Below are 18,043 nucleotides of genomic sequence, written 5' to 3'. Positions count from 1 at the left end.
ACTGAGAGATGCTGCTAGTTAAGCCCTGTGAGTCTTGCTTAGTAGCTTACTGCAGCTGCCCTCACCCATCCCAGGGATCTTTTTGGGACAAATGATGGAGAGCTCTGGGGATGGGGATGTTTTTGGGGTTCAGGTACCTGTCAAGAACCAAGCACAATTCTCTCTCACTATTTACATAGATTTGTAATGTTAGGACAGTTTGAAGTTGGTTCCTGAGGCCTCTACTAGCAGCTCTTACCTCCTTCTTATAGCACAGCTGGTTGTACAAGGTTGACTTGGGAATAGTTTCAATCTTCACCTCCTGGGTAGATGTCCGGTATGACGGGTTACTGTAAGTCAGGTTCCCCAAGCCAGTGTCTGTGAACTTAGACTTCCTGTGTCTGTAGAAGGAGAAACCAGGAGGAGGTGGAAGAACAAATAACAGAAATATCCAAAACACATGACCTGGTAGTAATGGGAAACTAACTACCCAGATATCTGTTGGCAAGGTAACACAAAATGTCCAGTAAATTCTTGGAATATGTTGGGGAGAACTTGTTTCAGAAGGTGGAGGCAGTAACTAGGGACACAGCTAGTTTAGACTTGATTCTAACTAACAGGAAGGAATTGGTTGCTAATCTGAAGGTGCAAGGCAACTTGGGTGAAAGTGACCATGAAATGATGGGCTTCATGATTATAAGGAAATGAAGAAGTGAAAGCAGCAGATTAAGGATTATGGACTTCAAAAATCACACTTTAACCAACTCAGAATTGGTAGATAAGGCCCCATGGGAAGAAATTCTAAGAGAAAAAAGAGTTCAGGGAAGCTGGTAGTTTCTCAAAGAGACAAAATTAAAGGAGCAACAGCAAACTATCTCGATGGTAAAGAAAGATAGAAAGACTAGTAAGAGGATAGTATGGCTCCATCAGGGGCCTTTAATGACCTGAAAATCAAAAAGGAAACCTACAAAAAGTGAAAACATGGACAAATTGCCAGGGAGGAGTACAAAAGAATAGCACAAGCATGCAAGGACAAAGTCAGAAAGGCTAAGACACAAAATGAGTTACACCTAGCAAGGGACATAAAAGGCAATAAGAAGAAGAGGTTCCATCAATACACTAAGAGCAAGAGAAAGAAAAATAAAAGTGTAGGTCCTCTACTTAGTGGTGAAGGAGACCTAACAGAGAACTCCAGAAAGCTGAGGTATTTAATGTTTACTTTGCTTCAGTCTTCACTAAAAAGGTTTATTGTGACCAGATGCTTAATAGAATTAATTTAACAACAAAGGGGACAGAACACAAGTCAAAATAGACAAAGAACAGATTAGAGAATATTTAGACAAGTGAGATGTATTCAGGTTGGCTAGGCCTGATGACATTCAACCTAGTGTCCTTAAGTAACTAGTTGAAGCAATCTCGGAACTGTTACCAATTATCTTTGAGAACTGATGGAGAACAGGTGAGGTCCCTTTTGACTGGAAAAGGGGAAACATAGCAACTATATTTAAAAAGGAGAAACACAGAGCACCTAGAGAATTATAGAGCAGTCAGCCCAACTTGGATTAGGAGAGAACAGGGTTACAAGGAATAGTTTAAATGGATTTGTCAAGAACAAATCATGCTAAACCAAACTAACTTCCTTTTTGACAGGGTTACTGGTCTAGTGAATAGAGAGGAAGCAATACTCATGATATATCTTGATTTTCATAAGGCTTTTGACACAGTCCCACATTATATTCCTATCAACAAAATAAGGAAATGTGATTAAATTACTATAAAGTGTACAACTTGTTGAAAGACCGTACTCAAATCGTAGTTATCAATGGGTCACTATCAAAGTAGGGGGACGTATCTAATGGGGTCCCACATGGGTAGTATCATTCTGGGTCTGGTACTATTCAATATTTTAATTAAACAACTCTCTTAATGGAGTGGAGAGTATGCTTATAAAATTTGAGGATGACAACAAGCTGTGACAGATTGCAAGTACTTTGCAGGGCAAGTTTAAAATTCTAAATGGCTGACAAATTGAACTGAAATCAACAAGATGAAATTCAATAAATACCAGTATAAAGTACTACGTTTAGGAAGGAAAAATTAAATGCACAACAACAAAATGGGGACAGTCCTGCTGAAAAGGACTGGGGCGGTTATAGTGGATCACTATTGAATGAGAGCCAATAATGTGATACACTGTGAAAAACGCTAATATTTTTCTGGAGTATACTTACAGGAATGTCATGTGTAAGACACGGGGCGAATTATTCTGCTCTACTTGGTACTGGTGAGGCCTCATCTGGAGTTGTGTGTCCAGTTTTGAGTGCCACATGTGGATAGATTGGAGAGAGTGTCCACAGGATAGCAGCAAAATGATAAAGTGGTTTACAAAACCTGACCAGTGACGAAAGGTTTAAAAAAAACTGGGTATGTTTAGTCTTGAGAAAAGAAGACATAGGGGCACCTGATAACAGTCTTTAAATATGTTAGGGGCTATTATAAAGAGGACTATGACTGATTGTTCTCCATGACTACCGAGGGTAGGTGAAGAAATAGGCTTAACCTGCAGCAACGGAGACTTTGGCTAGATGTGAGAAAAAATTTCTAACTATAAGAATATTTAAGCACTGGAATAAGTTCTCAAAGGAGGTTGCGGAACTCCCATGAGTTTGTCTACCTCTGTTCTTAAAAAACTACCTGTCACAGACAGTCTAGATTTACTTGGTCCTGTCTTAGTGCAGACGACTGGACTACATGCCTCTTGAGGTCCCTTCCAGCCCTACATTTCTATAATTCTGTCAGTAGAGAGATAGGGTCCCATTGTCAAAAGGTCCATTTCTACAGACAAGGCCCCAACCCAGTGATCAGAAAGTACCAATGATCAGTTTGTTCCCTCAGGCCAGAGGAGAGCCTGTTTCACCAGGTACAGGTGTTCCCTTAAGCTGCCTGTACAGCCACCATGCACCAGTGCAATGCAGTCAAGTTGTCTCTCGCTTAAACCAGTATAAGTCAGAGGTGACTCCACTACTAGGCAATGAAGTCATATTAGTGTAAAACCCACGAGAGCAGAATCAGGTCATGGACTTGACAGAGACAGAGACCAGTAGAGGGAAACAAGTGCCCCTTAGATGAGGGTCATGTTCTGGAAGAGCTTAAGAGACCAGCTGTCTGAAAGCATTGGAGATTTACTAGACCAGCATTTCTCAAACTAGACCCAAAGTGGGTCACAACCCCATTTTAATGGGGTCACCAGGCCTGGTGTTAGACTTGCTGAAGCCCGAGCCCCACCACCGTGGGCTGAAGCTGAAGCCCAAGGGCTGCAGCTCTGGGTGGCGGGGCTCAGGTTATAGGCCCTTTGCCTGGGCTTCGACTTTGCCCCTGTCATCCTCCTTCCCCCAGGGCAGTATGGCTCAGGCTTTGGGCCCCCATCCTAGGGCAGCAGTGCTCGAGTGGGCTCAGGCTTCGGTCCCCCATCCAGGGTTCATGTAGTAATTTTTGTTGTCAGAAGGGGGTCGCAGTACAATGAAATTTGAGAACCCCTGTACTAGACAAAGTCCAATGCCATGGTGATACAAATTCCATCGCACTCCTGCATATGATTTTCCAGACTCTCTATAAAATAGAACCAAACAGGATTTTGAAGAGCAGGGAGCAGGAGGGCTGGGTGCACGTGCAGGGAGTGGCTCTTCCCACACGCTCTTTATAGGGAGGAGGAGAACTTTAGGGCTGCCCAACAGCTCAGTCTGCTCCCTGAGGTCCACGTGGTGCAGGGGGCTTTGTAAATGAAATGAAATAGTTTTCATTACGGTTTCCAGATAATGAGATGCTTGTATCCCCAGTGATGAAGGACCTCTGCTGAAAGTCTCCTTCAACCAAAAGACTCAATTCACCAGCAACAGGGAAGAAAGGGACAGGATGGGAAGGGGGGGGAGGGGAGTCAGATACCTGTATATAATTAGAGCAGCAATAAACAGCAGAATGACCAAGACACTGAGGAGGCCTCCAATAATGTAGCTGACATGCAGCCCTTCTCCTGAAAAAGAACAGCAAGGGTGAGAGGAGGCCCTTTCTATGCCACTGGACTATGTTCTAAACTAGCGTAGCTGTGTGTGCACGCACTTATGTACTGTGGTTTAGCAGCCCAACTCTAGAGTGGAGCTTGGCACAGCTTGAGCCCATTTTCTCCCCCTCAGGGAATCTGGAGAAGACCTCTGAAGTAGGGGTGATATTATTTCTCAAAGAAGGGCAAGTTAACCCCCTTCTACTATGAGGTTACTCCCTGCTATGGGGTCAGTCTTCCTCACCAACCATACTTGAGGGGGAAAGCACCCTATGGGAACTAAGCTTGTTCCGCCTGAGTGATGAATTTGGGGGTTGGGGAACTCTGCTGTCCTTCAAACTAAAATCCTCTGGCCACCTGAGGAAGAGCCTGCTTGGGACTGAAAGAGCGCATGACTGATTTGGTCTTGCTCAGAATGAGATTGAAGGTGCTCACATTTGAGTCCTGAACACCTTGGAGTGAAAGGCCCTGGCATAACCTGGAAGAAATGTTCAGCTAGCAGAAGGTAAGGAAGAACAACTCGCCTGTTGTTGCCAGTACTGCCTCATTCTTCCGGTTGCACAGGCCTTGGCCAACATCTTTGTCAGAGCAGCTGAAGGGCACAAAGACACACAGAGTTATCATCTCATTGCACAGAGCAGCCAGTCATCTTCTGGGCATGGATGGAGCCATGTAGGATAGGGCAGGCTGCAGCTGGGAATGGAGGGTAAGCTGGGGGGTAGAAAAGGGGCACTATGACAAGAGCTTCCTTTGCCTACTCAAGTATACCCTCCTACCCAGATGCGAGAGGTTTCTCTGGACCTAACTCCGTAGATCCTAGAGTGTCCACATTCTTCTGTCTCACTACAAGTGAAGCTGGAATCTTTGGACAGCTTGTGCATGGGACATATTCAAGAAAAGGCATTAGCGCTGAGCAGTCACTCTTCCCCTTCGCTCTGGAGTGAGGCTACATAATGCTAACCTCTCAGGAAAGGATCAAAAGAAAAGCCAGCTCTGCAGAGAAAAAAATGTCTGCAAAGATTTTTATTCCCAGCAAAGAGAAAGTGGTATGTCTTTGCTTGGAGTTAATACCCCAATGTGATGGAAGAGCTCTCCCTGCTGGGCGGGGAGAAAAGTAGGCCAAGGGAGAATGGCAGAAAATACTTTCTATGCATTGAATCATAAAAGTAAGACCTTCAGACACGCTGTTTGGTCCTATCCTAGCCATCCCTTCAGGGTCAAGGCAGGACTGCTCCCAGGGCTCTGCCCAGTCTAGTTTAAAATGATCAAAGCAATGGAGCTCCCACCCCATCCCATGGGAACCATTCTTCAAGTTAAGAGTTCAGCAGTCATACATGTGAAGCACAGGGTACCATTGGCAGAGTCAAGAGGATTCCTGCATCTTGCACAGTCAATCAGGCTAGCAGACGCATTTGAATGAAGTGGGTAGCAAGGCCTATGCAGCCCATGCCAGCTCCAGAGAGATACAAAAATGTGGATCCACATCCGAAAGAATCAAGTTGTATCGGACCCACAATCTGCATTCTGTCTTGTATCTGCAGCCACACCAGAAGCACGCTATCTCACAATGCCTCTAATGAGGAACGTCTGTGTGTGAGTGTACTGTATACAGGATCTCAAAAGCAGGGAAGCAGCTGTCTGCAACTCATAGCCTATGAGGCTGCTTCCTCACCTTCTAGATCCTGTATTCCTCCCCCCTTCCTGCCCCCATACAAGGGGAGGAGATATGAGTTGCAGACAGATGCTTCCTGATCTAAGGCTTCCTGACTTACTTTGCAGAAGCAGCTGCCTCCCTCTCCAACTGACCTGATACGGCAATACTGAAGTCAGGAGTTTCCTAAATTGCTTGGCTGCTTAAACTGTGTCAATAGGAGCCTGGGGGGTTTTGCTGGCTTTCTTGATGTATCACCTCCCCTTTCTCTGTATGAAGCAGGGAGATAGAATATAGGATCTAGAAGACAGGGAAGCAGCCGCCTCACAGGCTATGAGCTGCAGACAGCTGCTTCCTCACCTTTGAGATCCTATATTTAGAGCCTTGTGTGAATACAACATTTTTATCTGCATCCAATCTGCAAAAATGGTCCTGGGATATCCACAGATTTGCAGGGGTCTAGTGCGAGCCTCTGCCTTCACAGACGGGGTCTTCTGTGGCTATTTACAGGGTGTCTTGAGGTTGTATGGTCTCACTCCATCTTGGGGAGGTGTGATAGGAAGGTGAAGGGGACATGCGCATCCTGCATTTAACTCTCAAGTCCAGACTGCAAGCTGCAAAGTCACTCACTTTACTTCCGTTACTTCCAGGGATGTGTGGGGTTTGGTCGTTGAGGAGCCTGATCTGCCAGGTGAGGTCTGGCTCCTCTCGCTCACACTGGTTGTTTCAGGAACAGGGGGCACCATGCCAGGAACTAAACAATAGAGACAGAAAAATAAATAGGAGCCCAGTTTTGTGAGAGAGATGGAGAAATTTGCTAGACCACAGATCACTTCCTAAATAGTGAGACCAAGAATTTGTGTACAGAGCTCAGACACCCCATGCCCATCCTTTCTAGCAGGAAGCAATGTAAGAAAGATATTTGAAGCTCACAGCTGCTTGCCTTACAGTACAGAACGTTGTAGGGACTTTTGTAGGTTGTGGAGACCTCCTAGATACTCTGCTTCTCAACAGGAGATTCTATAGGCCAGGGTGAGAGCGCTGGCAGTGGTTCATATATGGATGCTATTACCCAGAGAACCTCTCTGAACTCACCAATGGAGCAGAGTCGTCCGTCAGGTTCATCTGGACATGCACAAACAAAGTCAGAAACCCTGGCGAAGCAGAGATGGGTGCAGCCTCCATTATTCACTCCACAGGCATTTGTACCTGAAGGAGACAACCAAGACATTAAACCTGGAGCAGGTGATCAGGTGAGGCCTTGATGGAGTTCAGTACACAAGGGCAGCAGACTCACTTCCCTCTCAATCAAGACAGACTGCCCAGGAGGCCAAGGAATTTCTGTGCCACATGAACCAACCCCTCTACCCCACAGTGCTGAGAGAATGATGGAGAGAGAGTCAGGCACCAGCAGATTACAATAACCATGTAAAAATGGGCTAGAATCTTCTAGGAATCAGCAGAGAGGAGCCTAACCAATGCAGTCAAACAGATAGATCTTAGGAATAGACTCTGTTACTACAGGGAATTCTTTCCCAGGTCTCTGACTGGAGGGTTTTGCTCACATGCTCAGGATCTAAATGATCGCCATATTTGGGGTTGGGAAGGAATGCCCAGGTCAGATTGGCAATCCTCTGCAACATGGGGCATGGGTCACTTGCTGGTTTGACCGAGAGCAGGGGTCTCAAACACACAGCCCATGGGGCTCTTCTGTGCAGCCCGCCATGGTCCCCTCACCCCTCTGCCCACCTCCAGGCCAGGGGTGGGCAAACTACATTGGCCCGCAGGATTGCACCCCGTGGCGCCGCGAGCCCCCTGCCGCTCTCTTAAGCAGCTGGCAGCACGGGATGAAGGGGGGGAGGCAGAGGGCTCCTACATTGCCTCACTTCAAGGAACCGCCCCCAGCAGCTCTCATTGGCCGGGAACAGGGAACCGTGGCCAATAGGAGCTTCATGGGAGGTACTTGGAGGAGCAGCAGCGGAGCCCTGTGCCCACCCCGACTCCCTCAGGGGCCATGGTTCTGGCTGCTTCCTGGAGCAGTGTGGCATGGGGCCAGGAGCCTGCCCTGGCCCCGATGCGTGCCGCTGCCACCCCAGGGCTGCTCTAGGTAAGCAGCACCGGGCCAGAGCTTGCGCCCCGCACCCCTCCTGCACTCATCTCCCTGCCCTGAGCCCCCCACCGCACCCCAAACCCCTCCTGCACCCAACTCCCTGCCCTGAGCCCCTCGCCGCATCCCACACCCCTCCTGCACCCCAACTCCCTGCCCTGAGCCCCCGCCACATCCCACACCCCTCCTGCACCCTAACTCCCTGCCCTGAGCCCCCGCCACACCCCGCACTCCTCCTGCACTCCCTGCCCTCAGCCACCTGCTGCACCCTGACTCCCTGCTGCACCCCTCACCCCTCTTGCACCCCACACAGCAACTCCCTGCCCTGAGCCCCTGCCACACCCTGCACCCCTCCTCCATCCCTTGGTGACATGGAAGGGGCAGCATTGGGGTGGGGACTTCGGGGATGGGGGTGGAAAGGGGCAGGGAAGGGGTAGGAAGAGCGAGGCAGGGGCAGGGCCTCAGGGAAGAGGCAGAGTGGGGGCAGGGCAAGGTGCAGTGACGGTGGGGGTGTCAGTGATGCAGACCTCGGACCAATGCACTAGACCTCATGTGGCCCTTGTGGTCATTTGAATTTGAGACATGTGACCTAGAGTAAATGGTGGATTCTCTGTAACTTGAAGTCTTTCAATCAAGATTTGAGGACTTCAATAACTCAGACAGAGGTTATGGGCATAGGGCAGGTGGGTGAGGTTCTGTGGACTGGGGTGTGCAGGAGGTCAGACTACATGATCGTGATGGTGGTCCATTCTGGCCTTAAAGTCTATGAGTCTGAACTCATTGTTCAATAATTTCTTCCAGGATATTTTCCAGGCATCAAAGTTAGGCTGACAGGTCTATGATTCCCCAAGTCCTCTGTTCCCCTTTTTAAAGACAGATACTATATTTGCCTTCTCCTGTCCTCTGGGAACTCCCCCTCCCCTCCATGAGTTCTCAAAAATAATTGCTTACTGTTTCCAAATTGCTTCAGCTAGTTCCTTACAGACACTAGAATGAATTTCATAAGGCCGGCCAACTTGAATATCTAAAATTTATCTAGATGTTCTTTAACCCGATCTCTCTCTATTTTGGCTTGTGTTCCTTCCCTCTTGTTATTAATATCAATTGTGTGATGCATCTGGTCATAATTAATTCTTTTAGTGAAGACCGAAGCAAAATAGGGATGAAACACCTCAGCCTTTTTCCAATTGTCTGATATTTGCTCTCCTTCCCTGCTAAATGGTCTTGAGAACATGACCTATGAAGGAAGGCTGAAGGAATTGGGTTTGTTTAGTTTGGAAAAGAGAAGACTGAGAGGGGACCTGATAGCAGTTTTCAGGTATCTAAAAGGGTGTCATCAGGAGGAGGGAGAAAACTTGTTCACCTTAGCCTCCAATGATAGAACAAGAAGCAATGGGCTTAAACTGCAGCAAGGGAGATTTAGGTTGGACATTAGGAAAAAGATCCTAACTGTCAGGGTAGTTAAACACTGGAATAAATTGCCTAGGGAGGTTGTGGAATCTCCATCTCTGGAGATATTTAAGAGTAGGTTAGATAAATGTCTATTAGGGATGGTCTAGACAGTATTTGGTCCTGCCATGAGGGCAGGGGACTGGACTCGATGACCTCTTGAGGTCCCTTCCAGTCCTAGAGTCTATGAATCTATAAATAGAGGTCTACACTTTCCTTCATCTTTCCCTTGCTCCTATCCTGTTTATAGAACCTTTTCTTATTGCCTGTTATGTCACTTGCCAAGTATAACTTTTTTTGTTCCTTAGCCTTTCTGGTTTAGTCCCTACATGCTTGTGTTATTATTTTGTAATCATCCTTAGCAATTTGTCCATGTTTCCACTTTTTGTAGGTTTCTTTTTTGATTTTCAGGTCATTAAAGAACTCCTGATAGAGCCATTGGCCTTTTGTTATTCTTCTTAATTTTCCTTCACATCGAGATAGGCAATATCAAAGGAGCAACAACAAACACTTTGAGAAACTACCAGCTCTCCAAAACTCCTTTTTCTCTCAGAGTTTCTTCCCATTGAACCTTACCTACCAGTTCTCTGAGTTGGTTAAAGTATGATTTTTTTTTTTTTAAGTCCATCACCCTTATTCAGCTGCTCTCACTCCTTCCTTTCCTTAGATTCATGAAATCTACCATTTTATGATCACTTTCACCCCAGTTGCTTTCCACCTTCAGATTTGCAACCAATTCCTCCATTAATAAGACTCAAGGCTAAACTGATTGTCCCCCTGGTTACTTCCTCCACGTTCAGAAACAAGAAGTTGTCCCCAATACATTCCATGAAATTACTGGTCATTTTGTGTTACTTTTACAATAGATATCTGGGTAGTTCAAGTCTCCCATTACTACCAGGTCTTGTGTTTTGGTATTTCTGTTATTTGTTCTGGACATGCTTCATCTCCTCCTGATGGTGGTCTGTAGTAGTCTCCTACCATGACACTGCTCCTGGGTTTTTTTCCCCCCTTATCTTCACCCAGAAACTTTCAATGGGCCTTCCTCTCACCTCCTTCTGGATCTCAGAAAAATAATATGTATTCTGGATATACCGTGGAACTCCTCTTCCCCTTTTTCCCTGCCTGCCCTTCCTGAATGAGGAAATACAGGCAGCTATAAGGAAGTTGTAACATAGGCTTCCTCAGCTGAAATCTCAGAGAAGCAGAGAATGTGCCCCAACATGACTGAGGGAAGAGTCACAGTTTGTAGGGCACACAGAGGGAAAGGGCTCTCTGGGTAGACTCTGCGCTCATTAAATATGCCAGGATACCTGCAGCCTGCTTGGTGCCAACCACCAGAGGCAGCAATTAGGATCACCCCATATACCTGTCTGCCTTTGTGGGGAGACCACAATTATATCCATTAGCCCCTCAACGTTGGCCAGGACAGTCTCCTTGTTTCGGCCTGAGTATTTGTCCACTCGCTGGATAGATTTAGTTTGCCAGTCAGTCCAGTAGATCCACCTGTCCTGCTGCTCAGAGGGAAAAATCAAAGGCATTAGAGCACTTGGCCACGTATATAAAGGAACTACATAGAAGAGTATTCATGGGGCTTAGGGCTACAGACAAAGCCCCTTCCCAGCCTAACTTCCCTCTTCTCAATGTCAATCAGATGCTTCCCCCACCTCCTCGAGCCGTGTAGCCTAGGAATAGCCTTAGGTAAATCCCAAACCAGAGAGGCACACACCAGATCCCCCACTACCCCATATATACCCAAGCAGTCTGTACTATCCCCTAGGGAGCCTGGCTGTACAGCAGCCACTGCATTCACCACTACCCGTGGGCTCCTCTTTACCTGTGTCAGGGCAAAGGGGTGCGACACCTGACTGACCAGCACCTGGCGTAGCTTCCCATTGAGATCAGCACTCTCGATACGGTCAAGATGTGCATCCACCCAGTAAATCCTGTACAGACAGGGAAAAGAGATGAGACCAAGCCCCACGGTTAGTTTTCACGCATACTCGCACTCCTCTCTTCTGAGTCATTCACTAGCCCAAGATGCCTCACATCAGGCAAAACATTTCAGAGGATCGAGCTAAAAAGGCTCAGGTGCACTACATATCTTACTCAGTTCTCCTGGGTATGACAGCATCACTCCCACCCTTGCACTGACCTTCTAGTATCATAGTCTAACGTCAGTCCATTGGGCCAGCCCAGGTCAGTGTTGATTAGAATTTTGCGTTCAGAGCCATCCAAGTTTGCCCGCTCAATTTTAGCAACGTGACCCCAGTCCGTCCAGAAGAGGTACCTGAACAGAGACAAGGCAGATGCAAGAGACGGGTAAGCCCCTGGGGAATGGGGGAGGAGGCAGAGGGACAGGTTTGAGACTTTGCATTATTAAGTCCACTAAAAGCTTTACTTGTAGACTAAAACAGCTGAGTCTACATTTTTCACTAAAAGTTCCAGTTCTGTTCATTTGTCGCACCCTATTTTCCCAATCTTGGCCCCCATCACTCCCAGCTGGACCTAACTCTTCCCCAGTTGCTAACATCATCCCACTCCATGCACAGGCCAGGAAACCTGCCAGACTCAGACCACACATCCATGCTTTCTCACAGATCTCCCTCCCACTGAACTGGCCTTGTACAACCTAACCTCCCCCATCTTCCCCTCCACTTCGCCCTAGACCTACCCCTTCTTGGGAAAGGCAGCAATTGCTCGGGGCTCATCCAGGCTGTTATTAATAAGCACTTTTCTGCAGCTGCCATCCAGTCTGGCAACTTCAATGGTGTTGCGACCTGTATCCGTCCAGTATAGGTTCCTGGCAACCCAGTCCACTGCCAAGCCATCTGTCGTCTTCAGTCCGTGACCAATGACCGTCTCCATGCTGCTGCCATTCAGGTCTGCCCGCCTGGGGGAATCAGTGCCAAATAGGATAAGGCATAAGAGGGCTCCTCATGATACTTCAAGTCTCCCTGTGCCATTCTTCTCTATCAATGGGACCACCAGACCCTTCTCCCAGTTACTATGAAGACTCCAACAATTAGTTCAGTAACACAAACTGCTCTGTGTGCTGTCGGCAAGTATCATAAGAACATAAGAATATAAGAATGGCCCTACTGGAGCAGACCAAAGGTCCATCTAGCCCAGTATCCTGTCTTCTTTATTTTAAACCTGCTGCCTATTAATTTCATTTGGTGACCCCTAGTTCTTGTGTTATGAGAAGTAGTAAACAACACTTCCTTATCTACTTTCTCTACACCAATCATGATTTCTCTGCACCATTACTACATTCCCAGGCCTTCAGGCAGGAACCACCTCCACCTACTGGAAAAAGCAGCCACTTACCCCTGGGCACCTACCTGATGACATCAAGGAAGACATCTGTGTAGTAAATCTTGCCATCCACGCTGTCGTAGTCCAGAGAGATGACATTGTTCAGCTCTGGGACAGGGACATGCACATCAGTGTGATCATTTGTGTCCAGTGAGATGCGTCGGATGGAGCCACGGCTGGAGAAGAGCAGATAGGTCTCTGGAGAGGGGTCACAGGTCTGCTCATCGCTCTTCAGCTGGATGCCAGTGGGGCAGGCACAGGAGAAGCCAGCAGGGTGGGGCAGGCAGAGGTGGGAGCAGCCACCATTCCTTATGCTGCACTTGTTAAAGCCTTTGGGAAAAAGGGAGAGGAAATATCAGCCTGACTCCATGTTCCCAGAGACCTAAGCCTTCCATCTCTTTACAGGGCATGAACACACAGTTCACTGGCAGCTGATTTCATTCCAATCACACCCTTGCTAGGACTAGATTGTAGGTCGCCACAAAAGGACATTTACCCAAAGATTCAACTGTGCTCTGCAGGGATCAGTGGATGTGGGGGATCCAGCAGGGATAGCCCCCTGGCCTGTACCCCTTGATATCAGAATTTCCCAATGGAAGAAACAGCAAACAGCTGGTTTCCATTGGCCAGCTGAGGATCATGTGGCATAATAAGCCACCCCTAGCCAGAAGTTTCCATTCTAAGTTAGACACATGCAGCAGGGGTGCTAGGGAGGCCCATATTAAACTAATGGGCTTCTTAGTGGGTTTGCATATTTAGTTTTAACATGGGAGTAGTCAGACTTTAATTAATAAATCTATATATATTTAGTGTAAGGGAGGAAAATCCAGCAGAAGCAAGGGGGAACGCAAAAGGTATGGGACAAGGGCAGTGCCAGGGCTGGAGCAAACATGAGGGAGTGGGACTGGGATGCTGACCAAAAGCAGCACATCTTGAGGAGGGAGTGGGGTTGCACAGTGTTAGGGACGATGTTCCAGTCATGTGAGAAGAGGCTAAGAGCTGCCTGTAGGAGAAGGTAAGGAGACACATTCCAGTGAACCAAGCCAGCAAGTGAGGGAACGATGAGAATGGGAAATGAACTGGAGAGAGGGAATGGTTGTGCAGGCCCCAGAAGGGTAGGGTAAGGAATTTTACACTGCCAAGGAGACAGTGGAGGAAGAGGATGTGATGAAAGCAGCAGTTTAGCAGCAGTAGACTTAAGTATTTGCTGTGTCTGAGAATGGGCTAGACTGAGTGACAGCCTCAATGTAAGGAGAGCAGGGAAAGCAGGAATAAAAAATGACACCAAGACTGTGTACCTGGGTGGATGATGGAAACAGTCAATTACTGTGGGAGGAGGTTGGGTGAGGGACTAAGGTCGGAGAAGGAATTTTTTTTCAGCCCTGCATGATCTCCCACTGAAACACCAGAAGATCCCTCTCAATGACAGCTTCCAGAGGCCCCTCTAGTCATGAAGGCCTGATGATGCTCTCGGCTCCAAGGCAGCCAGGAAACTCACCAAGTGGTCGTGTCCTGTCAACAGCTTGAATGTCCATCAGGCCGGGCAGGTTTGCCCTCACCAGGATGACATTGGCACCGGTGTCCTTGTCAGCCCTGTGAATGCTGCGGGTTTGCCAGTCAGTCCAGTAGATGTATGAGTCCAGTAGGGTGAGACCATAGGGATGCTGCACTGGGGACAGCAGGGTGTGGCGGTTTGCACCATTTAGGTCTGCAGCCTCAATGCGCTAGAGAAGGGGCAAGAAGGAACGCCCTGCTCAGTCCTTTCCCTTAGATAATGTCCTGAGCAAAGACAAGCATGCATGAAGCTGGGACTGGAGTCCAAGCAAACAACATGGCTCTGGTCCACCATCCCCAACGGCCCAAGCCCAAAGGAAGCCTCAGAATGCTTCCACACAGTCCCTTTCTCTTCTGACACTTTACCCAGGGGCTTCAGAAATGGCCTCTAGGATACCACGGCTACAATGTTAATCCCATAGGAATCATTGAAGAGAAGACACCAACCTCTGTGTGCGCATCAGCCCACAGCAGCTGTAACCCGGCCTTATCCACTGCCAGCCCATTGGGCCAGCCCAGGTTGTTGCTGATCAGCACCAGGCGTCCTGAGCCATCCATGCCCGAGCGCTCCAGCTTGGCATTCTCACCCCAGTCTGTCCAGTACATGTATCTAGGAAAAAGGGGAAAGCCTAGAACACATCAAAGAAACAGCAAAGAGGTTAATGCCTCCAGGCCTCCTCCCTCAAGACAGTCCCCTGCCAGCACTAACCCCATCTCGTGATACAATGCAATTGCTCTTGGGCTGTCCAAGTTCTGCCAGACCAAAACCTTCCTCATTGATCCATCCAGGTTGCCCACTTCAATCCGATTGGTTCCCGTGTCTGTCCAATATACCTTGCGGCCAATAGCATCCACTGCTAGCCCATCTGTGGTCAGCAGACCTGAGAAACCAGAATTGTACCAAGGTAACTTCTCATCCTTCAACAATCAATCAGATAACCCAGGGGATTACCCCTGCTCACCACTCAAGTCTGGGAGCCCTCCCCCTACAATACCTACAGAACTTCCACCTCTGACTTCTCTAGAGCTGGAAACCCAAGGAATCTCCCTCCAGGCTAACACATGAAGACATAGTGCACTCTACAAAGCATCCCTCACCTGTGGTGATGATGTCCTCATACTGTGAGCCATCCAGGGCAGCCCTGCTGATTTTCCGCAGCGTGCTATCTGACCAGTAAACCTTTCCTGGTAGGGAAATAGGAAAGATTAAAAATCAGCAAACTCCTTCAAATAGCCCCAGGCCTCCTTGAGATTATAGGCACCTGGATTACTCTGAAGAGCAGCAGGGTCATGCAATCAGTGGTCTGTCAGTGTCCAGCACCACAGGACACAGAGCCACAGTAATTCAGTTAAAAGGGATAGAAAAGCCACAGCTCCTCCAGCTCCAGCCTCTCCCAGAGGGAGGTGCCATAGTGAATGGTGAGGAGCACTGCCTCTGGGGAGCTCCCAGCTGCTCTTGAAAGGGTCCCTGTACAGAACAATGCAGTTTATTATTTAAAATGTTACTGATTAATAGCAAAATCAGACCCTATGTCTGGTTTTCAGGAGGGTCCCAAAGGACAAGAGTCAGACATTCTAACCCACCACACAAAATGGGGTTCAACCCACACATATGCCAGATACACAGGCCAGATCAATCCTCAAACTTAAAGTCAAACCAGTTACATTGCTCAGGGGTGTGAAAAATCTGCAGCCCTGAGCAACAGACAGAATTCTTCTGTTAACTGAGCTACTGCGCCTCTCAGCAAGGTGGGTTACCTATGCCGATGGGAGAACCCCTCCCATCACTGTAGTGAGTGTCTACACTTGAAATGCTACAGCAGCGCAGTTGCAGCTGTGCTGCTGTAGCATTTCGAGAGTACAGAAGCCCTTAGTGTAAACCAACAGCCACCATCCCAGCTCTCTTTACATTAACAAGACTTAGATAGGAGAGCAAATTATTTAAATTCAGACTATGTGAGCCTGTCTCAGTGGACCAAGCAGCTTATTCCAGCTAGTTGGGGTTTTAGCCCTGCACATCAGCCAGCTGGAGCCTGTCTTAGAATCACAACGGTGGTGAAGGAAGGGAATCTATGCAGCATGCATTGGAGAAACAGGAGCCTACATCTGGCCACCTTTATGACACTGAGTGAACCACTGGCAGTGCCTTCCCTCGGCGAGAGACCGCCAATTGAGAGCTGCAGCCCTATAATAACCAGTGTTGAATGTGGTTAGATATACAAGGCAGTTCAGACCTTCCTGGGGATCTACCCCAATGGCAATGGTGTTTTTCATAGTGACATTGACTGAGATAACGACGTCTGCAAAATACGGGATATCCAAGGAGACCATGCGGATGTCCGTCCTTCTGGCAAAGATCAGGAAGCTGGTCATCCCTGCAGAAAGTTGAGGATAGACCAACAGTGTCAGTGAACGGCAGGGAGAAGGTCAAGCCAACTGTCCCTGGGGCACCGTCTGCTGAATCATATCCTTGAGCCACCCAAGAGATAGCTTCAGCCTTTAAGGAGAAGGGAAGGTCTTAGATCTGAAATACCACAAGCAGAAAGACTCTCCCACTCCACTGAATAACACAGAACAGTTCTCTAGTTACCTGTGGAGTGGGAAGAGGAAGCCCTCATAGAAGTGTTAATTGTGGGGGAATGGAAACCAGTTTTCCTATTGAGGAGAACAAGATGGGACCCATGCAGAGTTATTGCTTCAAAAGCCTGAAGCCAAGACTCTTCATGGTACTGAAAGGGAAGGTGGCTGCGAGGGGAGGGGTAGGCTCTATTCAGCTATACTATAGAGTACAGCACCATTCCAGGAAGGGGCTGAGCCCACTTCAAACTCAAGACAGATCTATGGGAGAGACTGACATACAGATGAACCATATAGCATCACGTTGGTGAAGTCTTCCTTTTGGACAATTTAATCTCCCCACACCCATCCTGGGGCATCCTAAGCCAACCCACAGACTTTTACCACCAGTCCTGAGGGCACAAGCACTACATGGGCTTCTCAAGGGGCCGAGGATGGTGGAGTCAAACCCAAGTCCCCTGAAGAGTGGGTTCCAATAACTTGTGCCAAGTGGCCAGGAGTGGAACGTGAAGCCTTAGATCCAACTGCAGTGAGAACCCTACAGAGGAAACTTACCAGATGAGCAGGTCTTGCCATCAGCTTGGAGGTTGATACCAGTGGGGCAGGTACAGCTATAACCTTTAGGGAGAGGAGCCAGGAGGCATAGGTGGCTGCAGCCACCATTATTAACACCACATGCTGTGAGTACTGGAGGGGGGGAAAGGAGAAAACCATGAGGCACAGGCACACACTCGAGAGCTCAGCATTAGGTTCGTGGAGGGAGGGTCACTATCAAAGTGGGCAACAGCTATAGAAATGCAGGCTGCGGGTATGGGAGCACACTCTCTTTAAGAGGCCAATAGGGATTCAATACACACACTCACACTTACTCACTCGACAGATGTGCAGGGCAGCAGGAACCTGCATAAGTTCAGAGCTCCCCATGGGAGTGAGGCTGACTCTGTACCTGTACGTCTGTGCCGGTGGAAAACATGAATGTCCATGAGGTTCTCCAAGTTATCCTGCAGTGTTTCACGAGCCTGCCCCGTCCTTCTGTCTGCACTCTGGATGCTCTTGGCCTGCCAGTCTGTCCAGTAGATCCGCTCACCATAAAGAGTAAGTCCAAATGGGTGGGGCAGATTGCTTCCAATCAGCACCTGTCAATCCCCACAAAAAAAGTCCTCAGGAAATCACATTGTGGTGCTTCCACCCACACCTCCAATCATCCCCTAGAATGGATGGGGCTTGGAGAACAACAAAGGTGATATGTAAATAGAATGGTAGCATCAAGGTGGGAAAGGTTGGTGTGGGAGAGGTGGCTGCCCACGTACTTCGCACTCATAAAGGGAGCTCTTTTCTCTCTGTATAAGTA

At 48.1% G+C, this 18,043-nt stretch overlaps 1 protein-coding gene across 1 annotated transcript in view; it reads right to left on the bottom strand.

The window, feature by feature from the left end:
- Nucleotides 1–18,043, bottom strand: part of LRP4 (LDL receptor related protein 4) — a 112,514-nt gene that overhangs the window by 3,261 nt on the left and 91,210 nt on the right. Inside the window, 17 exon segments of the mRNA XM_030559901.1 lie at nucleotides 239–380; nucleotides 3,922–4,009; nucleotides 4,561–4,628; nucleotides 6,318–6,441; nucleotides 6,783–6,896; nucleotides 10,613–10,757; nucleotides 11,081–11,189; nucleotides 11,399–11,533; nucleotides 11,918–12,136; nucleotides 12,588–12,891; nucleotides 14,060–14,285; nucleotides 14,563–14,725; nucleotides 14,825–14,996; nucleotides 15,214–15,300; nucleotides 16,350–16,490; nucleotides 17,248–17,379; nucleotides 17,639–17,828. Of these exon segments, the coding sequence (XP_030415761.1) occupies nucleotides 239–380; nucleotides 3,922–4,009; nucleotides 4,561–4,628; nucleotides 6,318–6,441; nucleotides 6,783–6,896; nucleotides 10,613–10,757; nucleotides 11,081–11,189; nucleotides 11,399–11,533; nucleotides 11,918–12,136; nucleotides 12,588–12,891; nucleotides 14,060–14,285; nucleotides 14,563–14,725; nucleotides 14,825–14,996; nucleotides 15,214–15,300; nucleotides 16,350–16,490; nucleotides 17,248–17,379; nucleotides 17,639–17,828 (2,559 nt within the window).

This window comes from Gopherus evgoodei, chromosome 4, assembly GCF_007399415.2.
Source record: "Gopherus evgoodei ecotype Sinaloan lineage chromosome 4, rGopEvg1_v1.p, whole genome shotgun sequence".
NCBI classification, from domain to species: domain Eukaryota; kingdom Metazoa; phylum Chordata; order Testudines; family Testudinidae; genus Gopherus; species Gopherus evgoodei.
Note: the sequence above shows the minus strand (reverse complement) of the source record. Positions and strands in the feature narration are given on the sequence as shown.